Raw genomic sequence first — 26,114 nt, forward strand, 5'->3', positions numbered from 1 at the left:
CAGAGGTGATCTTGTACATTGACTGCCACACCAACACTACGATTTTCTAAATGGTGCTTTAAAACTAGTGCTCAGTACTATCTATTTATATCCGCATTTAGCCAAGTTTCCGTGATGAAAATTGCATCATAAGACCCCAATTCTGCTTTTACGGTGTCACTTTTGTGCTTAAGGCTAGAAACGTTTAGGTGGAGAAACATTACATTGTTGTGATGGATTACTGTGGACATCAACGCAACATGCGTCGTAACCTCCGAGGCAGGTTTAGTGTGAAACAAAACACAAAGCAAATAAGTATTTCACTGAATATTTTGCACGAAGCCAAGCTGCACAAATACCACTGCATGTGTACAATGCGTTAAATCACATGTCATTCCTAAACACGAGATGAAAAAAACTATTAAGTAAGTCCAAAAGGAGCATTTTAATGAAGGCAAACACTAACAACATGTCTATCTGGTACAGTGAACAATGACCCTGTAGATGTATGTCTGATGTGAAACACAAATATACAAAAATATTCACACAACGCAAGGTAAAGGACAGTAAATCTATTTCATGTATATCAAATTCGACGAAAACAATCAAACCAAGGTGTCTGCATTAATGCATGTCTATACCAGTCATACATGCATAATTTATCCAAATGAAAGTTCAAACGTAGATAAAATTTAAGACAAAAATGTGCCAAGGGTGTATCAGTTACGCATTAAAAGAGTAGTCACTTGCGTTACACGCTGAAGGCGACATGCACGGACTACACACTTTCCACCTTTATGTTCAGAACAGTGGCGTGCCATGAAGCACACTCGAACGCCAGGCTCTCGGAGATAAACCAGAAAGTGAGTAAATTTGTATATGTGCATTGTGCTTCATGAAGGGATATTAAAACGCCGAATGTTTAAAATATGCAATAACACGGTAAAAACTGGTGAGAAAACAGAAATGTAAAAAAACAGCCTGCGATGTTTATTCACGTGACCTTTGTTTACAAACAAGCAATCCAGTTTCCATTTCCGCAGAAAGCATACACAGAAAATGAAATATTCGACAGATTCGAAGATTCTTACTTTGACATCTACATACTGTTCCTACCTGAATCTGACAGAACTGATTGAGAAATATAAACCTTCTCGGGCACTTGGGATTTGCTGATCAGTAACCTCAGGTACTCAAATCCCGCCTCAAAAAGTATGGCCAGAGATCATTTGGTTTAATGGACCCGACTCTTTGCGCCGATCTTTTCTTGGGAATATAGAAATCCAAATCACAGACAATCAGACAGCTACCTAAGACCATATCTGTTTCAAAGTTTCTATAATGATTATATTACCAGTGAATATGTAGCATTTCCGCTGCAACGTGTTCTAATTTTGTGTAACGCTATGAGCAGGCACTAAGTGCTGGGGGTAATTGGCGCCGTACAAGTGTCATGTATTACTGTTGTTACTGTTCCATCCCACATACATAGTACATGCTGCAGACGGATACTGCATGAGACCCATGACGGTTCCGGGGTAGAATAATCCTTCAGCAACCCATGCTTGCCATAAATGGAGACTATACTTGTCGTAAGAGGCGACTAACGGGATTGGGTGGTCAGGCTCGCTGCCTTGGTTGACACATGTCATCGGTTCAGAATTGTGCAGATCGATCCTCATGTTGTTGATCACTGAATTGTCTGGTCCATACTCGATTATTTACAAACCGCCGCCGTATAGCTTGGATATTGCTGAGTGCGGCGTAAAAATAGACTCACTCACTGATATTGCATGAAATGGTTCATTTTGATATATTCCCTCATGTTAGTAATAAGGCGACATAACCAATTGATAACGTCTCTGGCACGTGCAGTGTGCCTTTATGTGCCCAGTGCTTGGAACACATGGTCATAATACGACGTATTTGAGCAAGGTGCTTGAACATCAATAAATCTAATATTAATAATTGCATTTATTGTGGAACGAAATATAACTTGTGTCACGTATTGTATTCTAACCACGCAACAAAACGTGCTTTTCAGATATTAAAACCAATATCACATAAACCTTCCTTTACCAGATGGCTTAAGATAAGCTAATAATGTTCCTTGTAATTTATGTATATCGGCTATTTACATGAGTATCACAGTAACCAAGACTCTGAAGTAACTGTGGGATACCTGGCACAGATCGATATGTGCAACAATAAAGCTTAACTACCAAGCATTGTCTGCAGGCAGTGTCACGGTTGGTTTATTCTGGACGGGAAGCTTTTCCTTGTTCATCGCTCACACTGGGCGACAACATACCTGCACAGTCCTACATACGGGTAACATCTGGGCGTCACGAGTCGGCTTGTGGGTTATCTTACCCTATATCCCGGCGACACATACCGCAGGTAGGACCAAAAGTATACTCAACATGTCAGGCTGTCTGTTGTATTCAGATGCCTCGAGCTTGTATGATAGATAAGGATTATTTTCTGGGCTATGCTACCCGCCAGACCAGACACAGCACATCGAACAACCTGTCCGGAGTAGCAGAGTTTTCCAGTTGATATTTAAGATAATTGTTATCAAGTCAGTATGCTGTAAATTATTTTGGTAGGACAGTTTCTACAATGGACTTGTATACTCAGGCGCTACTGACACGGCAATAGTGGCGTAGATAAGAACCTGTATGTTATGTACACTTCATCCATAAAAGTTATGTTTTATTGATGAGTAAAAAGTGCTAGTGTGTTGCACGCCAAGGGGTTATTACATTTACGAGATACCAACACTCATATTATATTTCCTGCACCATGATTTCTAACCCCCCAGTAAGTGTAACAGGTCACCTTGACAACAAATACGCTGTGACGTTGACAAACACAGGTAATAAAAGAGAGAGCAACTTTAGAACACATACCAGTGAGGAAGCAAACATGCATAGCCTAAATCGATAAGGTAAATATTTCAACTGAGTGTCAATCCCTTTGTCTGGATATATGGGTATATCGGGTTACCTTGTGTGTTCCTTACGTGGGTACAGGCCGATAGGGCGTTGAATATGCCACGCCCTTATGCTGTAGACATGAGTCTGCCGTGTATATTACAGGTCTAACGCGCACTGTTTTGCCAAGATTTGATTAAATAATTAGTAATTTGTGAGAGGACGTAAAATCTAATCGTAGTGCTTTACAAAGTGTGGGGATCAATTATCGATCTTGTATGCAGAGCACCATAACGAAGGATGTTGATCGATCGCAGTTGTGCCTTGGTGGGTAGGTTTCACAGCAGTGTGCAGCAAACCAGAAACACGGTTGGGCTTTGGGATCACAGACAGGTAAATATGAGAATGAAATAGGTATGGTGACTTGAAACAATGATGGCGCTGTAAACGGCTGTCGGTTCAGGACAGACCATCAGGTTAATGAACAAATTACTGGGAAAATACATAATTTCAGTAACGAAGTCATTCGTGGTTCAGGTCGATGAGACTGGGCTGGTATTGAGAGAGCCCAGAAAGGCCATTGTTTGACAGCAATGTTAGGTCTGCCCACGCATGTCTCCGTGCTGTTTGTACACCATGACGCTCTAAATATGTAATCCCACATACAACATAATTATGGTACATCATGGCTCTTGTGTATGTATTAATTTGTATCATCATTTACCAAGACATGATAGTCACAGTGAATCACTTCTCTGCCATCACCCGTTTACAGGTCACCCTGCATCAGTAACAATTATAACTGGACTGGCATGATTGCATAACAGGCATAGATGTCTTCTATGTACACTGAAACCTGCTGTCCTCAAATAACTTTTAACTGTCTGTGATAACATGAAGGACAAGTAACCCATTAAGAGACCGATTAAAATGTCAAAGAAACAAGATACTTATATATACCTTTCTGAAGAAGTTCATCTAAATCGATTGTATGTTACAACTATGAGTTCCCTATAATTGTCTAACTTCTTTTCAATAGTATATATGATAAGGACAACCGAAGGATATTTTTGTGTGTGTTTTTTTAATTTTTGCACGCGCACGCTCCGTGGCTTTGACAAGGCGACTTGCAATGTTCGTCACGTCTGATGTTTTCTCTTGTATATTGCCTCGAACTTTTGTCAGCCGCAGCAGTAATGGGAGTTCTCCTCGAGGACCCGCGTATAACATGACCGTCCACCGGCAAGCTAAATGTCAAACCAAACAACTTGTTCCACGTACGATGATACAGAGCTAATAGAATCCGTTAAAGTATTTCGTGTGGCTCGAGACGATATGGCCACGGCGTAGACCAGAGGCATTTCATGTCGACGATATATCCCTCCATGATTGTCGCGGTGAAGAAAGGTAGGCACTGCATTCTTCACAACGGTTATCGATGCGTTAAAACACATGCTTATTTTGTTTTATGACAAGGCTGGTTAACACATTCGACGTCTGCTGATGTTGTTATCCACCACAACGAAAGAAACACTTCCGACTTTAGAAAGTGGTCAAATGTAACAAATGATATATTTGGGATTACACTTTCTCAGTAAAGTACAGATTCTGGTGCCCTTGTTGAGTTGAGGTCGATCCGGGATTCATGTGCACAGTTGTCCAACTTCCATTTATGTGGAGGTAGAGGTGGCTGAGTCAGTTAAGCGACTGCCTTTGTGTGTTGGTGATTAGATACCTGACTCTGAGTGTGTGGGTTCGAGTCCCGGATGGGACTCAACAAAAGCACTAGAATCCGTACTTTACTTGTAAATGTAATCCCAGCTATAACGTGTTAGTTGCGATCGGCCTATCTTACAAATATCACTGGTCTTTCAGTGAGTTGAGTGAGTTGAGTTTTACGCCGCACTCAGCAATATTCCAGCTATATGGCGGTACTGGTCTTTCAAGAATAGATGGCAAGCTCATTGAAGTGGTTATTGAAATATATAGACTTGTTTCAGCAAACAGCGGTTAGGAGCCCATATGGATACGGTGTAATGATACAGTGTATAACTGTCATTTTAACAACCTCATGATCTAGTCCTGATCCGTAAAACCTTCGTAACGTTACGACCTGTCGTAAGTCTATAGTTCACCACGGGCTTGTCGGTGCCAGCGCTACGGACGTGTTGTGACTCGGTAACCAGGTTGGTAGAAAAACCCACAGGAGAAGGGACTTCAATCTGAAGGCATACTGAACCAGGATTAGAATGTCTGAAGGCATGCTGAACCGGCGTTATAGTGTCTGAACGCATACTGAACCAGGATTACAATACCTGAAGGCATACTGAAATGAGATTATTATATCTGAAGGCATATTGAACCGGCATTATAATGTCTGAAGGCATACTGAACCGCGCCATAATCTCTGAAGGCAATCAAACCGGGATTAAAATATCTGTAGGCATACTGAACCGGTGTTTCAATGTCTCAAGTATAATGTCTTGAGTATAATGTCTGAAGGCATATTTAACCGGGGTTTGTAATCTTAGAAGGCACACTGAGCCAGGGTGTTTTTTTTTTATCTGAAGACATGTGAACCGGAGTTATAATGTCTCAAGACATACTGGACAGGCGTTACAATGCATGCTTATGATCTATTGCTATAATTATATTGTTGTTGATATTGCTGCTGCTACTTTTATGCCTGCTAAGGCTACTATTTCTAACACCACCATCACCACTCTTAAGCTTACTGCTCCTATTTTAACACAGTGATGGGACTCATGAGGCTGGTGTTCTACCGCAGACGGAAATGTCTACATATGATTCTCATCCTGATTCCCGTGTCGTTGCTCATATCCTACATCTACTTTGGCAACGACAGCTATACCTCAGTACAACATCTACAGCAACAGGCACTAGGAAAAGCCGGTCTTGGGGTCGAATCGATGATGACTGGGGAGAAGAAGGCGCGTCCCCGGCCAGGTCATGGCTTAGCGGCAGGACACTACGAGATGGTGGAGAACATCTCCTTACATGCAGTTCAACACGACATGCAGTACAACCTGAAGACGCACGAAGTGCAAAAAAGAATAAAAGTGCAGAAACAAGAAGAGAAAGCCTCCCCCAAACGTTCAGAATCACAAGGGAGAACACGGAATGCAAGGGAAAGTCCTGGGCACCCCCAACAGCGGTCCGGCACGTGCGATAGTTCGGTAAGTGACCGTAGACTACATCCACAAACAACACCTGCATATAACTGGCATGTGGCACGAAACTAGTTTTATTTGCAGTTCACAATGACTTATATCCATATGGTCAGTTTGTAAATAGAAAGAAATCCTTATTCACATGGGCCATTTCATGTACGTTGAAGTTACATAATAACAAGATTTGTCACACCACTGATAAAGCGAATACGTATGCAGCTATTATCATAAAACTATCCCGTATCGATGTATCTGATAGCTTAAAATGCCATATGTACAGCTACTGAGACACAACAAGATACGACCGTACTGAGCAGCTACTGCAAACTGATATTTGAATGGGAATATATCAGAGCTACTCCTCCAAGAACCAGTCTTCAGTCAGCCTAACCACAGTTTTAATTTCTATGCACAGAAATGTAACCCTACGAAGGACGGCATGCTCAACGTCCACATCGTCGCCCACTCACACGACGACGTCGGGTGGAAGAAGACGTACATGCAGTATTACAACGGGAAGTCTGGTGCCTTTGGTATGTGCATCCTGATACGTCTGTTAATGTCAGTCATACAGATGTTGATAAAACTGCTAACAATGTATCTCTTATGTCATGATGGTCAGACGTATCTTGTTTAGGGCTAATTCTTTTCGACGTTTGGATGTTGTAAATCACAAATATACGTGTTATTCAAGCCTGTACTTTGCATACACAAGGCAGGTTTTTACGTGGCCAGTAATACAGTAAATTTAAGTAGAGTGGAGTTGCACAGTTTTCTATTGAAGTGTATTCCTCAGACCAAATACTTAATTAAAGGTCACATGCAACGTAAAACACAACTTTGCAAATTCTGATACCTTTCGGTATGTACTTACCGAAACAAATCATCTGCTGTAATTCCAGAGGAGACCCAGTATCATGGCGGAGAGTGTACGCGCTGTATCCTCAACTCTGTCATCCCCGAGCTTCTGAAGAACCCAAATCGCCGCTTCATCTTTGTGGAGATGGCGTTCTTTTCTCTGTGGTTCCACGAGCAAGACAAGAACCGACAGGAGGAGGTCAGGAAGCTTATCAGGGAACGTAAGCACTACCGGTGAAAGCGCCATCGTTTTGCATGCAACAGGAAACGGTGGCCACATGCATGGCTATCTCTGTCACTCTGTCTTGTAACAATATACGTTGGCCGTTGAGGGGAAGAGTATAGTTTCCCAGCTGGATGAACTGGACGAGGGCCAAAGATGGATTAAATGGTCGGGTTTGTTGAAGTAATTGATTGTAGTAACCCCTTGGCTGGAAGCGTTATAGTTATGTTCTGTTTTCTGTTTAGAGGATTTAACTTTAGCAATGTGGATAAAAGAAGGTTTTGCCAGCAGTGGGTAACTGGGTGATTCGAGTTCGAGTCAAATAATAATTGTCCTGTCTGATTGCACCTGTGTCATTAGCAGCACTATATTTGTTTGTTACTCAAGGGAGATTGGAGCTCATAATTGGCGGATGGTGCATGAGCGACTCCGCCACCACATACTACGACGACGTCATCGACCAACACACCCATGGGTTCCAGTGGATAGAACGACAGTTCGGCGAGTGCGCTGTGCCGAAAAGTGCATGGCACGTTGACCAGTTTGGCCACTCGAGGGAACACTCGGCATTATTTGCACAGGTAGTAGAAGGATCGGATTATAACCCGAGGAAATTTGCGAAATATACATTTCATCTTTCCAGTCTACAACAATCATCTCTTTCCTTGCTGTTCTCATATCACATCACCCATGAAATCCCATACATGCGATGTACTTGCTGTTCCTCGGCTTATTCCCTGAAAATATTATAATATCATCTTGATAGAAACGTACGACTGGACTACATTGAAATGAAACCGCTGTTATGAGATCGGAGAATCGGAACATGAACACTTTGACAATCTGGACTGGAAACATTTAAATGTATAGAATAACAGTACAGTGTTAGTGGAAAGCAAAATGATGCGGTTCTTGGAATACGAGATGGACTAAATATGTTTACCCTTAAAAGAATTACCACTCAACATATTCATGTCCATTGATATATACCGTGGAAGAGAACTGATTGAAACAACGGATTGATTTACAGAGAGATATACTCTCTTCATTGAGTGCTCACCCCATTACTTAAATATTATAAAGGTGGAATTACGTTTGCAAACATGAGATTATTCATGAAAATTGTTACACAAGTTATCGCTAAAGTTGTAATACAGGTGACTCGAGTAAAGTTTATCTTTCATCTATCTATGGCATTAGCTTACCATACATCTCATGAATTTATGGCCATCTACTAAGGGAGAATCCTAAGTACAACAGCGTAAGGAATGTATCTCTGACGCGCCGACATTGTCATCATCATGTCCTTCACAGTTTGGCTTTGATGGTCTGCTGGTGGGGAGGATTGACGTCCTGGACCACACCCGGAGGACAAAGACACAGAATATGGAAACCATCTGGAAGACAAGTCCGGATAATCTCGGTTTGTTCGCTTTTGTATTGAGCATTGTGACACGTCAGTTTATTCTCATTTCAGAGGCCCGTAAGAGGCCCGTACGGCAAACATCAACTACCAATCGTGAAGCTCACACATGTACTGACGTGCGTGTGACAGAATACGATATAACTGCTTACCTGTGTTTCCAGGTGTAACATGAGTCTCCATTTGTGTCCAGGTGACAAGACGGACCTCTTTACCAGCGTCCTTTACGACGGCTACTTCAGCCCCGGCGCCTACTACGGTATAATGGACGTACGTACTGTATTCCTGACAGTAGACAAGTTAGTTGGACACTTATGTAAATGTTATGTGAATAATAATAACCAGTGCGGCTGTTCTCTAGGGGGAAGAAAGTTTGAATGTCGGTGCGATATTGTTTATATTGCACATGGAATACTGATTATGACACCAATTCGTTGTTACTAGTATTGTCACTGAACACTGCTGGTGTCGCCATCACCATGTAGAGCCACCGCCTCTACAATCACAACCTCACAATACCCACTACACCAATTGCTACATCTAGTGCCAGTACAGCTGCTATTACTACAACTATTGCTACAGCTACTGCAACTACAACTACTATTACTACTACTACTACTACAGTCGCTCCCCTATCCCCCCAAAAACATGCCAAAAGCTGCCAAAAGCTAAAGCTATCCCTATGAAGTGTTCCTCATCTTTTTGTACAAATACTACACCTACAGCCACTACTTCTTCAGCTACAAAAATACCTCCAACCAATAATGCTACTGCAGCAGTCTGTTGTACAGATGTTACTACAACTAAGGTTACTACTCCAAATTCCACAGTGGTTACTTCTACGACTTCTGACTTCGCCTCATTTGATTAGATGTATATGTTTGTGCATCAGTTCAGATCATTTGATTTTCCTTAAAGAGGAAGGAAAAGGATTGAGGAGGGCTGCTCGTAACTTATAAAAAAAGGTTCCGTATGATTTTTCTCCATCAACCCCCAAGGAAATAATTGTCTCCTTGTGAATACATCATTGCTGCCTCTGGTAAGATGAATGGGTTGCATGACATTATTGTGTTTCCCATTGCATGACATTATGTGTTTCCCGTTGCAGGACAGACGAAAGGACAGGACAGCTGAAGAGTTTGTTGCCATGGCATCAGAGCGGGTATGTGAACTTTTCATTATTAACCAAATACGCGTGCACTGAAACCCAGGAGGGAAACAGTGTGCAAGTTGACATGATCCTTTTGAATCCGTTTGGTTCAGTTTATGATGATCCCTTTAATCGTGCACTCTCTACTGGAATACTGCCTGATTCATGGTCATCCAACCTATCTATAGACATTCTGTGGATTTAGACTCCTACAGGCCATTATCCACGCCTGTTAACCTGGTTTGGTATTATTTCACTACAACACTAAATACGTGTGACCTTTTGGAAATACGTATACCATTATCGCCAGTTCAGCCAACATCCCACCGGCAATTCTCTGCAATGGGTAGAATCCACTGACACTAAGATGACACGTTTTGTGGATGACAGCTTCTATATTTTCTTTACACTACGTTTCAGAGCTTATTCTTGCTCCTTCAACAGGTGACCGTTGAGTCAGTGCTGAGTTTGAAATGTATATATAGGGAACGTGTTAGCATAATGGGAGTTTGGAGAAGGACAAAAGATATGAACAGAATCACGAAGCCAGTTAAATGGCAATAATGTCCAAATATAAAGATGTAAAGACGAACCCAGTGCCATTACGGGTAACGGTAAGATGACAACAATGATTGCAGCACAGCTGAGTACTCACTGGGATTGGCGATGCCTTGGGTCCGGTTCATGGCTGCCTTCTACTTCAGTAACATATTCATACGTTCTCCTCGCGGTCTATGTTGGTATAACTTAAGATCTTTAGCTTGAAGTTTCTTGCTTGTCAGAATGACCAGTAGTAACCTTCCTTTTTTGAAACCTGTTGCTGTGAACATTTGGTGGACATATGAGGTGTTGCTCTCGGCTAAGTCTTTGATCTTAAGTATACCAGGGTATCCTTCAACTGGGTGTTTTTGTGTGCTGTACATGAACTTTGTGACTCCGAGTTTGCTGTAGCGTGATATTAATCACTCTTTTGCTTTCCTGATGTAGCACTTGAGTTATCTCGCTGCTGCATGGTTGGACAGTTGACTCCAAGCGATGGATTTTTCGAATTACCTTGTTACCTCTACAGCGTAGTAGAATGATCACCTGGTGAAGGGGCAAGAAGTAGGTCTGAAACATCATATACAAAATAAAAAGAAGTTGTTATCATGCAATTAACTTCTAAATGAAATCTTTGAAGGGCATTTAGAAATGGAATGCATATTCAGAAAAGCGAGATTTATGGATGTCAACTTCTTTATTATAATTATTGTCGTGTTATTCACGACAAAGAAGTTGACACCTGTTTCTTAACCTCTAGGGGCTTTTCAAGAACACTTGGAACCTGGATAATATATAATGAGCAGTCCATTGTACTTTTTAGACTTTGTGAAAGCATTTGATAAAAAATGTTGAGATCTAGGCTGTAGTATGTATTTGAGGAAGCGAGAAGCAAAATAAACCGTCCTTCAAGGACAACAATAGCCAATCAAAGAGGATGGACTCTTACGTTAATCTCGGCATCGAATTTCACAAAAATAAAATTTTAGTTCAGCATGTGCTAAAAGGGCTTCATTATGTCTTCTCAAAAATTACTAACATTGTTGATCTCCATGTCTGTTGTGACGATTGCACGTATTCTAGTGTACAGGTCTGAAATGCGGGATTTGGATATTCCATAGTCAAAGACAGAGCACATCTAAAGTTCCTCATACTTGCCTCACTTTGTCCCGCTACTCCCCAGACCAGCTGTTTCTCCGACATGTTTCCTTTTGAGAAAAATTGTGTTGAAAGGAAGATGCGTTTACGCCAAGCCCAGAATAATCCATGGACTTTAGCTGAATTGGGGCAAACGTTGATTCAGACATGTAGCAACATTCCCCAAGCTCTCTTCAGTCGCTTATTCCAATTAGGATTAGTGTGTAATACGAGTTCTGACTGATTATTGCTTTAAATGCGCAACTGCATTATCAGCATATAATGTCACGATAATATTCACCAAAACTGAATGTATCCATACACCCGTATTTTACAAACATAGGTAGTGACCTATCGATCAAGCTATAGAACAGCTATTTTGTCATCGATAACAAATGAAACCATTAGGATCTACTTACTGCTGATGAAATTGACAGCATTTTGGCAGCGTTGAGAAGACCAAACATGAACATGGCCGCGTCTAACGCAGCAAGGGCACTCGTCAATCATGGCGTCACTGACCGGTAACAGCGTCCTTGCAAGGAATACCGCGTCTTTGAAAACAGAAGACAAAGATCATTTCCCAGAACATGGGGCATGGTCCCGGGACCTTGTTCACATTTAAATCACCAACTATCGACAAATTCCACTTCATTTTGCCTTTACCACCATTCAGATGTGTGAGCGAGTGAGTGAGTTTAGTTTGACACATCTCTCAGCAATATTTCAGCTATATGGCGGCGGTCTGTATATACTCGAGTGTGGACCAGACAATCCAGTGATCAAACAGCATGAGCATCGATCTGCGCAATTGGAAACCGATGACATGTGCCAACCAAGTCAGCGAGCTTGACCACCCGATCCCGTTTGTCGCGTCTTATTTGTTGCTGAAGGTCAATTCTACCCCGGACCTTTACGGGTCTCAGATATGTAGATATCTAGAAACTACCTCTTTTGGCTAAAAACACCACCCAATGTCTATCCTGTGGATCCAAATTGAAGAAACGAAATCTGTTTGCATTATCAGAAATAAGATATAAGAGATTACAGCAATCTTGTCATTTGCTGTATGTTAATTGTGTCTAGCACGGCTCTTGTATCACCAGCGCTGATTTGTTTAGATATAATATTATATCAAGCATTCAGTTTTCATGTGTATGGCATGATGGTACAAGGTATTTTGTTGTAAGCTCGTTCCTAACAGAGATCGAAGGTAGGTTTGATCTGGTCAGACTAAATGGTGTACATTAACAGATCAGGCTAATGGTGTACATGGTGCGAGGCCAGTGGATGTAAATTATTATTCTTACTCTTGGGTATGGGTGTCAATGTCAGTGTCACATGGCATTTTCAATCTCAACTCCCGAGGGAGTATACATCTCTTGCTACCACTAGACGCACCGAGATTTTGTGGCTCTTTCATCCTAACTAGGTACCTATTCACAGCTGGGTGGACTGGGACAGTCACAGTACTTTGTCTAAGTTCACTGCACGTTGCTGTACCAGCAGCAGGATGTATGCACGTTTTCATGTGGCCAGAATCTGGTTATAGACTACCGGATTCTTTGGTTCTTTTAAGTTGTGTTGTGACAACACACAAAGCTGACTCCAAGGCTTTCACACCGGGTCACTGGTGGACTTGATCCCGACACCTCAATCTCGCTGAATCACTAGCCTGGCGGTTTAGCCAGCTCGCCCCCTAAAGAGGCTCATCCAGAGTTTTATTTAGCACGCACGCACGCACGCACGCACGCACGCACGCAGTACACACCTTTAACAGTACCATTCTGGTACGTCTTAGCACGTTAGATGTCGTATCTAAGGGCAAATAAATGCTTCCCTGCTTCCTGGGATATCGTTACCCATGAAATTGGCCTGACTAACACCGCGTGTTACAAATGTCTGTTTGTGCCTATGGTAAAGGCCCACATAGTACTAAGTCGGTACGTTGAGTATCCTGACCTACGGTGAATTGTTACCAGCGACATGAACTGCCGCCCTCTAGATACAGTGATTTACGTGAAGACAGGATGAGTTGAAATCGTCTTTGAATTAGGCTATAAGCTTTTGCCATATGTACTAAATGATGTGCTCGTTATTATCCTCAGGCCAAAGCTTTCAAGACACAGCATGTGCTGGTACCTTTCGGCGGAGACTTTGCCTTCAACAGTGCTTCCTCGCTTTACGACGTCATCGACAATCTGATCAAACATATCAATGGAAAGGTAATTCCTGGATATCTGTCCATTGTAGCCATGCTTGTTAGTTGTTATAATCAGCAATGCTGCAGGTGTATGACGCGGTCCGTCTATGTGACATATTTGGAGGAGACCAATGCAGACAATGCAAACTGGAGTGTGATGATAGTGTATTACAAAGGATGATTTGTAAATGCGCATTGTAAAATTACACTTAGCTTTAATACTGAAACTAACGAAAGTGTAGCTACCATGGAGCCTCTCTATCACAACAAAAGGAAACGGGTAGGAGGGTCGCCTCAAACGGGTGTTGCAGATGGTGGTTGCGGTCGGGCTGGTGATAGATATATCAGCTGAGATGAAATAATCCTTTAGGGGAATTTTAACTGGGGATGCAAGGCCGTGTCATTACTATTTACCAAAATATCTAGTCCTGTCGATCGGGTGACCACGCCACCCATACAGTTTCAGACATTTCATACGAGGGCTGATTTAAGTTTTTCTGTGGGTATAATGTTATGGTATATATCTCAACATAAACCGTAGGCAGGAAAGGCACGTAAGATGTTAATCAATAAATGAGACATAGGCAACACACATTAAAAAGCATAAAATGACATTTAAAATTTAAGAATAGATGATCCCTTGTATAATATATGTTATATAATATTCCATCTCAGGTGGGCCAACGGCCCGTCGTCATAACTGCCATCTATAGCCTAGTCTATTGTTTTTAGCAGCTATTCGTACGTTTTTGCCCGATTTTACGAGTAAACATACTTTTCTGGATATTCTGTTACTCACCCTACTGAACGCCAATTGGCCCGATCTGGGTTATTTGGATATAATCTATTTTTGCAATTGTTTATAGTTTAGGGATGCAGAGTAAAAGCCTAAAGACAGTTTTTACTATTTCCCACAGTACTTTAGGTACTGTTGTCAGGACGTCATCACGTTTGAAGTTGAAGGTATTGTGTCTCCATGACAACTCATTAACACAAGAATATGTGCATGTAACACAAACTACAGTAACAGTAGTTGCGATTTTGAGTGATCTCACACATACACCGTAGATAGTCCCTTATAATTAACATGGTATGGCCTCATTTGTCATTAGCAAGATACCGGCAGAAAGGTGAACGTCCTCTACTCCACACCGACTTGCTACATCAACAGCGTCAACAGAGAAGCCGCAACATTTGAGACGATGTCGACCGACTTTTTCCCCTACGGTATCATCCCCAACACCTACTGGACCGGCTTCTTCACCAGCAGACCCGGACTCAAGCGCCATGTGAAAGTGGCCAGTAGTTTGTTGCAGGTATTCAATAACCTGAGTACTTTGTCTATACTGGAGTGTTGTGTGGCACAACTTTTTTATCGTGAGCCCAGGAGGAAGTATTTCTCGCCTACGTAGAACACATGCTATAACATCTCACAGACATGCACTGCATGGGACATACATCTGCCTGCATGCTAACAGCTACAACAAGATGAACAATAAAACTATGCCAATGAATAACGTTTATTCAGAACAAAGAGATACTGCAACAGCTGGTATTGAAGCTATTTATTAACTACGCGTCGACCAGCGATTTAAATGAATGCAAAGTGAATGTTTCTTCACGAATATCAATTAACAAATACAGAACCTTTCTACCATAAAAAAATAATTTCAACACCAAGTACTCGTTAACGCGGACTGTTCAGACTTCTTATTTGTATCAGGCTTACCCGATACTGTAGGGAGTAGAACATTTCATGTGTCTCCAACCGTTGTCTGTCTGTTATGGAGCTCTGACATTCATCTTTCCAGAATACTGAAGTTACTGCCTCTACTTTCAGACCTGCAAAATGCTGGCTGTTATTGCCGAGCTGAAGGATGCAGTTCGTGGTGTTTCTGATCTCAGTAAGTATGATACGTTAACAAGGTCTCCCATGGAATCAAGCCACTACTTCACATATACACAAAGAACGTAAGTCAAGCACGACTGAATAAGCCCAGATCTTGAGCCTGTTGGAGCATAGCTGATTGGTCGTTGTATGCAACAAATGGATTTTCCTGTACAGAACCTGGCCCCGCTAGAAGCTGCTTTACACAAGGAATGGTGTAGTCTGCCCCTTCACAGAATAAGGAGGGTATGAGGAGGAGAGTGTTGGCTGTCAGTCAGTCACATGGAGGTTATCTCGGTATTGACCTTGAATCACGTAAGACACACGAAACGGCATTTTGAATGTTCACATTCACTAAATAAATAAGTTCAACATTAAACTTTAAAGGCCATGCTAGTCTTCTACAGACATAGTTTTGTTGGAGTAATTCATAAATAGCCATCTTAATATTGACTAAGTTCTTTGTGTATATAAATATACGTATGTTGTCGACATGTGGTGGCATTACGTCACTGACATATAGTGCACGGACAATACTTTAAGATCCTAAACTATACTCGTGGCCCGTGAGAACGAGCTGTTTTCCGAGAGATCAACGTGTGATATTTCTCCTCAATATGTACATTAATGTCCTATATTTTGGACACAAGACTCCAGGGACATAGTGTTCCGCATGCCCAGTGAACCAGACAGTATTGGTGTTGCAAAACCTGAGGAGATGCTATTTCATATTTCGCTATGATCATGTTTTCAAAACATACTTTATAATTCAAGGTAATCAATCTCATATACATTACATTGTTCATGTGCATTTAAATGGAAACTTTACGACCTTTCAGAGGAGGCTGTAGGGATCCTCCAGCACCATGACGCCATAACGTAAGTTGTTAATCCTAGGAAATATTTTAACTAAAAGCAAATAAATTGTAAATTTCATACCGTACCACCCATGATAACCTTGAATTCTCTACGTCACAGTGAAGAGGTCGTTAGCTAGGTTTGTCGTTTCACTGACCGGTGTTTGATTATATCACGTCAGATATATGAGATAAAGTCGGCACAGACTCATGTCTATGACGTTCACTGCTTGTATGAAGACACTGTCACTTGCTGAAGGGTACAGAATCAAGTGCCAACGAATGAACTCCGGATCCGTTGTCCCGAGCTGTGTATTTGTGTCCAGCCATGAGGACACATCAGCTGAGGGAGACACTGGAGATTGTCTTGTGTTAGTCTGCCTTGAACTTTCTGGAGAGCTCCGTCGTGGTAGTAGATGAACTTTCATTGTCCATACTACAACAATGACTCTTTTCTGTTCGAAACTTCAGGGGTAATGGTATAAACAAATAACGTTCACTCCCACAAAATCTCTTTCTATTATAGAGGGACCGAGCAGCAGCATGTAACAAACGACTACAGCCTGATGCTGAGTGCTGGTGAACAGTCCTGTCAGGTAGGAGTACCCAGGGTGTGAGGTGTCAGGGAGGAGTACCCAGGGTGTCAGGTTGGGTGTCAGGTATCAGGAAGGAGTGTTCTGGTGAACAGTCATGTCAGCTAGGAATGCCCTGGCTGTGAGGTGTTAGGAGTACCCGGGATGTCAGGGGGTCAGATAGGATGTCAGGGGGAGTTAGGCAGGAGTACCCGGGTGTCACGTTTCAAGAAGGAGTATCCGGGGTGTCAGGTGTCATGTAGGCTACCCGAGGTGTCAGTCAGGACGTTGCCAAAAGAACGAGCGGCATTATAATCGAATTCAGTGGAATAACTCTGTTCCTCAATTGATCATCATTAAAACTTTTTTCAATAGGAATAATTGTTACGATTACACGATAGCAGTTAGAATAATTGTAAATGTTGTCGGACAGGTGTTAAATGCCATGATTAATACACTGTCTGCCTGTGTGACTTCAGACCGTGGTAACGAGGGCCTACCAATCACTGCTGAAAGTGTCCAACCCTGTCCACTTCTGTCCACTGCTCAATATCAGCGTGTGCGGGTTGACAGAAAACCATACAGAGGTGAGGTGTCATCTGTGGGCGTACAGGACATACTTTTATACGTCATATGTCCGTTATATAGTGACGAGGACGCTGTGTGCAAGTATTACGATACGTCAGCAAACACTAACATAATGACGCTTAGAAATGCTTAAATTAAAAACAAACAAACCTAACAAAATAAAGTAACCGTACTGTAATATCTACACTGCCAAACATGTCCTCGTGTCGATGCTCAGTTGTTAGAGTCGGATTATACCAAGGCAACGATTTGCTATCTGTACCAGCGGTCAAACAAGAACTCGTAATACTGTATATGACTTCGCCATCTCCACATCACATATACAGAATGTGTGTTCCACTATAACTATATAGCTGTTTACTTACTGACAACGTCTCATCTAGTTTACAGTACAGGTTTTCAACCCTCTCGGATGGAACGTCACACACTGGGTTCGACTTCCGGTTCCTGTGGCGGTCTACACTGTGACCTCTCCTGATGGGGGAAGCGTGAAAAATCAGGTTATTCATTTGTTGTTATAGATTTCATTCGCCATCCAGTAAGTGGTAGTGTGAGAAACAGTTATACCTCATGAAACATTTTGTGCGTTTTTACTTAACTGATCTGCTCCCTTCTCGTGGTATGTTACTCCGTACTTGTAAGTAATTGGAACAACAGATAGAACGAATTTCTGTCGCGGCTTATTATAATTGATCATGTCGCGGATCGCACGTTGGACATTTGTAAGTAAGTGAATTAGGCTCATACTTAAGCTCGGACAGTAATGAGGTTATATAACTGCATCTCAGTGCATTGTATAACCCCACACAATGTCATCGTATCGTGACACTATTGAAACACAAGATCATGTTCAGACTCATTCATTGTCGTCACAACACCCAAGTGTACAGTACACGCTACTGTTGATTCTAACGAATTCACGAATCCATTGGTTTATGACCAGGTGGTGTCCACATGAATACGTGCAAACACATAGTTGCGGGTTCAGCAATGTGCAGTAAACTTGGACAAAACAATGTAATTATGCGTCCCGGTCCACCCAGCTGCAAAGGGGTGCCTTGTAAGGACGGGACAACCGCAATAGCATGATGGGCCTTCTGGCTCCTACGGTTGCAAGTGTGTATGATCCCGGGGAGATTGAGATTGTCATCCAATGATCGAGGGAAAACTAGCAGCTCCTTCAGCAAGTATACTGCGCTATGCGCCTGTAATATTAAATGCATGACACGTTGCAATAATTTACGGCACTAGCTCTAGGTAGTATGTCCAGTTTAGTTTATATCAGCTTATCAATTCAGTCAATGTTTTTCACAAATATAAGGGGTAGCTAAATTGTTTATGTATTCAAGTCATTTCATCGATTCCACACAATACAATAATATAACTTGAATGTCATATTTGTTAAACACATGTCAGTACCAATTCCTAAAATAGCCTTAAGATTTTCTAAGTCCTGTTTTTTGTGAAAAAATGGTTCTGCTTTGCATTTCACTGAAGCCTGGAAATAGAAAATCAAGACGTTGACGACCCTAGTTAATTTATTTTCGTTTTATGATGTGTTGCGATATCCTGGAATTTACGAAAGTTGAGACTTTACGAAATTCCAAACGTTAAATGAAACGTAACCTTCTCAAATGTACGCCTGTTCGCATTAGGATCTCTGATGAACCCCATATTGGTAAGCCATTGTAACATATTCAGACATTCTGGTGGTGTTTGTGACCATCTGCTGTCGTGATGCAGCTTGTGCCCATGCCGGAGTCCACAAACCACATTCCAGAACGAGGTTCGTCCAGCAGTGTGGCGGAGCTGGTATTCAAGGCCGCACTTCCCCCTCTCGGGTACAGCGTCTACTACGTCAGGAAGACCGGCGGTATGTTGGAGTAGTCACAAAGTTCCCGAAAACATTCAACATGGTCACGAATACAGAATCACAGCGTTTTATCCAATCCAGTAAAACCTGCAAGTGTAGTTCAGTAATAGCCAATGTTTTGATAAAGTCAGATTTCACACTGAACTATATGTCGACATTTATGAGGGGGCACTACTATATCATAAGAATGTTGTTCACTAGGTTTGAATTCCCGGCCCCAGTCAGAAGATGCGGCAGGTCAGGGCGACATTACCTTCGGGAACCAGGTTTGCGCCATGTCCATTTACATCATCAAACTGTGTATACACGTGACTAATGCACGAACCATCGTGTATTATACATGCCTATCTGTGTGCTTTAGATCTTTTAGATCACCTTTTTATTTGGGACAAGTTCGTAGTCAGTCTTCGCCATTTTTGAACGAAGTTGAAGCGACGTGCTTCGCTAAACCATTCACATATTAGAAATCATCGTCTAGTTGATTTAGCTTTTTGGTCATGCACAAGCAGTTAAAACATTGCCAGTACCTTTCGTTTGAGTACTTTCCTTCAAACAATCTAAATTGGATAGTGGCATTTTAAAGAAACCATATGAAGAAAAACTAGTGAGATCGGAAATAGTGTTTTATGTGAACGAAAAAACGGGTTTCTGTGACCTTTCGTTGTACGTGCAGGCTTATGGCCAAAGTGGTTATCCGGTAAAACCGTCCATCTCTTGTCCGTTCGAGTTTCTATCAATTTCACCCCTAATATTTAATATTGACATTCGCGCCGAACGACTCGGAAAGCATGTCCCTCACTGACTGCAGATTAATATGAGTACACTTATTCTTCGTTCAAGGGTTGAAATGAGACAAGCGGCTTTTCACATAACACCCGAACTTATACCAGTAGTTAATATGTGTGGGTTATACAGCTACATATGTATGCTCACACTCACACGTGCATGCTGATCGCTACAACCCGATATTTCCAATGCAGGATTCTTAACTCGTTTCTGTAGTGTTCGGTGGTATGGTGTAGCTACATTATGATTCCCAAGAGTTCTCGTATCTTGTACAACCCTATAGAACTCGTCATTCTATCTTTTCAGCATTTATCTCTTGTGGTCAGCGGCACAACAGGTCTTACACAGACGTTAAAGAACGTTGCAACCGACGTCACCATAGACTTCGTGCAGTCTTTCCTGTATTATATCGGGAGTGAGGGTGGAACCAGAATCCCGGGGGACAGAAGGGGAGGAATGGGGGGCTTCTTTGGGGGTCACAAGAGAGCGTCCGGGGCGTATGCATTTGTACCCAAGGAAAATACTCCACCAGTTCCTTTGGTGGGACCTGACGGGAAGGTCAAGGTCAGGGTGGTCAAGGTGAGATGCCGCACAAAATGGAATTCATTGAAACAAACGCGTTTATCCAGGTCATGAACTGAATCTGTCCTGGTACAGGAGACCCTAACTATTTCAGCGAAAACCTGAGTATCACTTTTTCATTACAATCTCTAAACATTTACTTGTGATACAGTGGATGTCGTCCCTAGACTCTGCTGTTCAAAAATCCTCTTTACTATGGATCGGGTTCTTCCAGTTTGATTTTACATCATGCTCTTTGTTTCGGTTATGAAAAATAAGGATTGTATAGATACTTGTTGATCTAAAACAGGAATGGGCGAAGCCTTCAAGAAGGTTGACCTGTCATTTGTATTCCAGTTTAGTACGATGAACCTCATTGTGGATGGGTGAAGCAAACGAATGCAGGTATTGTGCTGACAAACCCAGTACTATGTTAGATTCAAACACCAGAATATATCTGTAAGTCCTGAAGTTTAGCCTTTGCTATCCTTGTTATCAGGGCCCCAATGTCCAGGAGATACACCAGGAGTTCAGCCCATGGGTCAGTCAGGTGATCAGATTGTATAATGACGCACCGTATCTGGAACTGGAGTGGACTGTTGGGCCTATACCAGAACGGTAGATATTTCATTGCATCATAACTGGAACATCATTGCATCACCCCCTGATAACCTTTCAACACCGTGTCATGACATTTCAAAAATACATCTGATTTTATCTTACTCAAGATGTGTTGGAGGACAAGCATGTTTAGAACAATGTCTATTGTAATAAAAGCATTCAGTGGCATTAACTTCAGCCAAACTTGTGCTCGTTATTTTCTTTTAGTCGACAACTGAGTTGCTTGTTTCAGTGACCGGCAGACCAAGGAGGTGATATCCCGGCTACAAACTAACATGCACACAAAGAAGACCTTTTACACAGACTCTAATGGCCGGGAGATGGTAACAAGAAGGTACACATGAGATGGTGTATGAGTACTGTTGATGTCTTTACGTTGATAATTAACATAAGTGCCACATGTCATGATCAGTCTATTATGTGTGTTGTCTGTATAACTACCACCAACACAAACGCAGGTGATTCAGTTGACTATATATGTTAACTACAAGTGCCGCTGTAAAACTAAAGTCAGTGGAATATCTATCACTTATTTGATGCTTGTTTGTTCAGAAGACACTTACATGTTATTACAGATTGAATGTCCGGGAACCGTTCCCCTTCAACGTGACGTGCCCAATATCGGGCAACTACTACCCAGTAACTGGACGAATATTCATCACAGTAAGCATAACCATGTCCCTTGATAACATGTACATGGGATATTAACAATGAGTTGTACATTTTGTATAACAAAGACAGAATGAGCCACCGGTTTATCGACTGATAGAAACTGTTTCACATTTTGAAACACAGATTACGAAAGCTATAGCGCATTGACTCTCTTGTTTGAATAATTTCAAGTAGTATGTAACAAGCTTGAACTGGTCTACCCCACCGTGTTGACATATACGACTGACAGTGAGTGTGTATGCGTGTAACATGGTTACAGAAGTGACGCGGTGGTTTCCCCAGAACACCACTGAATATCTCGAAAATAAAGCGGTTATCATTTTCTAAAAACGGACTTTTGCGTAACAATAAGAAGGGAAGACTAAAATACTTGGATGCTGAGTTGACACCGTTGAACAATGCAGGTGTAATATTTCGTGTACATGCCACCTTTTAAGCAGTGCTATGGTTTGTTCTGTTTTGACCAGGATGATGAGAGGAATGTCCAGCTGACAGTTCTCACTGACCGCTCCCAGGCTGGGGCCAGTCTCCAGGATGGACAGATGGAACTCATGGTGTGTGCCGTTTGTAGTGTTCTGACTCGGACAATAAGTGTCGTCCAGCCTCCTTTCTGTACACAGCCAGACTTCACACTTGGTTATTCATGGTTACAAATAACCCCATATGCTTTCTAAAGTAGTGATATCAGATTCAGATTTTGCACACAAGGAATGATTACGTGTTATGGTTGAAAGTGGAAACGTGAAGTTAGTATGGTTCTTTTTATGTCATTTTGAAACGATTCAATAGGTTAACCCCTTAATGTCAACAAGCGGTTTGTTTAATACTTAGAACATTAGTAACAGACTAGTTCCCAGTGTGTAAACATATTGAAAATGTATTGAACGTATTTAGTTTACATTTGAATTATCTGCCCTCATATAGGTTCACCGCCGAACTTTCAAGGACGATGATTTTGGTGTGGAGGAACCGCTCGATGAAAAGGGAGTAGATGGAAAGGGCCTAATCGTAAGAGGTCATTGATTATTATTTATTCTCTGACGATATTACTTGCTACAGATGTTGCCATTATTCCTGTATGAATAAAACCCCGCACCAAGGTAAAGTGCGCCAGCCCTCACAGTGAGGATGTATCATCTGACGCAACTGCACCAACAGACGTCCACCAATCACGTGTGTCGACGTCTAATGATGTGGACGACGACCTGAAAGTTCCGTTATGTTGAACAGGGGGAAGTGGAAATATGCTTTACACAACATGCACATAGCTGTAATCGACCCTTTAGCACTCTGCGTTAATGTTATAATGCATTACATGGGACATGTTTTGTCAACACAGTCTGAAAATGTTACACTTTCAAATAACCGTTTTGACAAATTTTATGCGGGTCAATATTAAGAGACCTTATGAAATGGGAGTCACAAGACCAGATATATCTTTCATATGTAATATTTAATGTTTCGAACGAATAGAACTGTGAATGTATACTATGTGCCTGGGCAGGTAAGCATTACGTTGTACTGAACACGATTGACCAGTCACCGGAGGACTACCGACATCTTGGACTGCAGGTGCACCACTTCCCTACACTGTCCTTCATGTCGGGAGTGGATATCAAGGCGAGCAAGACAAAGGTGGGTTGACTACTTCACGCCTCCTATCGGTGCTACCCTGCTAACAAACGCCTTCAATAACTATTGCTCATGGCAAATAATTAAAAGAATATATAACATCATCCATTAGACTTACATTACTTTTGTGAATTCATGAAATGCATAATGAACAATGATGTTCTCGTCTGGACATATTTTAGGCGAGTTGGCTGAAGAAGAGTCTACCGGACAATGTCCATCTTTTGACACTTGACCAGATCCATGGCGACCCCAACTTGCTTCTGCTGCGGCTAGAGAACTGTTATGAGAAGAAGGAAAACCCACAAACTGCAAAACTGGCTTTGCTTGTTCGTATTCATTATAAGGGTGGTTTAGGGAGGTGTAAAGGTATACGTTTTGCCGATATAGTCGAAGTGAAAAGTATCCCAAAGAAACAGAATATGCCATGAACGTAATATAGGCCTACCAACTATATACCTGTTCGCTGAACTAATTCAGTCAAATGTCAAATTCAACTTTCAGTGCAAGTTATTCATTTTAATTAATGTAAATAGTATATTATATATAAGGTGTACCTTTGTTTTAAGGGTTAACGGTTACATTAAGGGTCCAGGTGAGTACCAAATACCATGTATGTATTTGCAGGATTACATCGACGGTATCAAGTCGGTACTGGAACGCAGTCTCGGCGACAACCACAACATCACAAGCGTCAAGCGGCTCCGCTGGATAACTGCTGAAGGTCAAACAACGCCAGCTGAGATAAGCGGTAACTGAGCCAGTGCATGGTCGTTTCTTTTCAAACGCTTGTTGTTTAGTGTATATATCGCTGGCTCTTAGAAAGCGTTACCTCTCTGTGAAAAGTTGTACCCACAGCACATCAATGAATAACTACCTTTTGTTCACTTCTTTGTTCGCTGATTTTCCTGAGTCTGTGCAGTGCAGTCCATTCAGCGTATTTTTTAAATATTTGTAAATAGCCCAACTGTAGAGATCAGTGGAGTGGTAGGGTACATGTACGCCAGTCTTTGATTTATTCAAGAATTTATTCACTATAACTGCTGACAGCCCTCTTAATTACTCATTACTACTATTTCGTCGTTACAGATGCGGTTACAGACGTACATCTTCCTCCGTACATCATAACATTAAAACCGATGGAAATCAGGACATTTCATATATATATAGAGCACTCAGTTTGACGTAGTGTGTACATATAAACATAAATATATGTATTATGGATAACTGATAAATCTCATGTAAATGTTGCAATAATGTAAGTATTTTGTACAGACTGTTGTACAGACTGAGGCACACGTCGTGTTGAAACACTGACGGGTTGACTCGAGATGAAATTAAGTCAATTGTGACAACTGCTTGAGTCGTTTTTTTTGGCAATATTCTTGACATACAAATTGGAAAGAAGACTTGCAAAACACGTTGTGCATGTTATCTTGGCTTATTTTCCATAGATATATCCAGGGTATGTATCTCGGTTGAATTAGTTCATGTACGTTTTTCAGTGGATTGAGTTTGGGAGTTTAAAGCTAGTTACAGGTGTGATAATAGATTAAGGTTCGCAAATGAAGTGATGGGTAGGTTGTCGTTGTTTGCCGGAAACATATTTGGGCCTAGTCTTACTTTATTTTCAAAGTGCACAACATAATAGTGTGAGGGGTATGTCGTTTTGTGTGTTGTCAAGAGGATTTCTTACCTTATCACTTAAGAAATGATGAATTTGTACTCTGATACCATTTTGTAAATAAACACCGGTCATACATATGAACAATATTGTTCCTGTTTGTAAGACATTGATTACTTATGGCAGTTGGTTGAATATGTACAAATCGGTTTGCTCGCATGTTTGTGCCAAGTGTCATTAAGGGGATCAAAATAAGACGCATATGCGTGCGTGACCATGAACACATGCAGGCGTGACCCTGAACACGCTCAGAAGCGACCAGAAACACATGCAGATGGAACCCTGAACACTCGCAGATATAGCACTGTGCACATGCACGTGTGACCCTGAACACATGCAGGTGTGACCATGAACACGTGCGGAAGTGGCTTTGAACACGTGCAGATGTGACCTTGAACACATTCAGGTGCACCCCTGAACACATACAGCTATGACCCTGTACACCTACAAGTGCAACCCTGAACACACACAGATGTGATCCTGGACATATGCACGTGTACCCTGAACACATGCAGATGTGGCCAAGTATGTGTTAATGCTGAGTGCCGTTAAGGGGATCAAGAAAAGATACACTTGCAGGTGGGATCCTCAACATGTGGAGATATAGCGCTGCACACATGCAGATGTGACTATGTACACGTGCAAATAACACACATACGAGTGGTCTCATCAACATTCTGGCGTGAACACAGAGAAATTGTCCATATAAAGCCCAGGTACATATCAAAAGGAATTCTTGT

At 41.8% G+C, this 26,114-nt stretch overlaps 1 protein-coding gene across 3 annotated transcripts; it reads left to right on the top strand.

Moving 5' to 3' along the window:
• The first annotated feature begins 772 nt into the window (after positions 1-772).
• On the top strand, positions 773-25,454 carry LOC137285278 (lysosomal alpha-mannosidase-like). 3 transcript variants are annotated; one of them, XM_067817600.1, is made up of 27 exons: positions 773-842; positions 5,670-6,112; positions 6,522-6,639; positions 7,009-7,185; positions 7,575-7,768; positions 8,502-8,610; positions 8,804-8,880; positions 9,719-9,772; positions 13,546-13,662; positions 14,753-14,956; positions 15,481-15,544; positions 16,368-16,407; positions 16,912-16,981; positions 17,437-17,544; positions 17,929-18,045; positions 19,289-19,418; positions 19,620-19,684; positions 20,511-20,783; positions 21,265-21,383; positions 21,619-21,720; positions 21,962-22,049; positions 22,526-22,612; positions 22,983-23,073; positions 23,563-23,693; positions 23,873-24,019; positions 24,318-24,441; positions 24,780-25,454. In XM_067817600.1, coding segments are annotated over exons 1-27 (3,345 nt in total). In that variant the 5' UTR covers positions 773-841; the 3' UTR covers positions 24,875-25,454. The 3 variants fall into 3 exon arrangements, with proteins under 3 accessions (XP_067673701.1, XP_067673703.1, XP_067673702.1); XM_067817602.1 differs by lacking the exon at positions 773-842 and adding an exon at positions 2,282-2,379; XM_067817601.1 differs by lacking the exon at positions 773-842 and adding an exon at positions 3,200-3,308.
• Positions 25,455-26,114: the final 660 nt, after the last annotated feature.

The sequence above is a fragment of the Haliotis asinina genome, chromosome 5 (assembly GCF_037392515.1).
Source record: "Haliotis asinina isolate JCU_RB_2024 chromosome 5, JCU_Hal_asi_v2, whole genome shotgun sequence".
NCBI lineage: Eukaryota > Metazoa > Mollusca > Gastropoda > Lepetellida > Haliotidae > Haliotis > Haliotis asinina.

What these genes read in the sequence shown, in the direction of transcription:
- LOC137285278 (XM_067817600.1), top strand. An exon ending in TGACAGAAAACCATACAGAG is followed by an intron (nt 17,545 to 17,928) that starts GTGAGGTGTCAT and finishes CGTCTCATCTAG; the next exon opens with TTTACAGTACAGGTTTTCAA. An exon ending in CGGGAGATGGTAACAAGAAG is followed by an intron (nt 21,721 to 21,961) that starts GTACACATGAGA and finishes ATGTTATTACAG; the next exon opens with ATTGAATGTCCGGGAACCGT.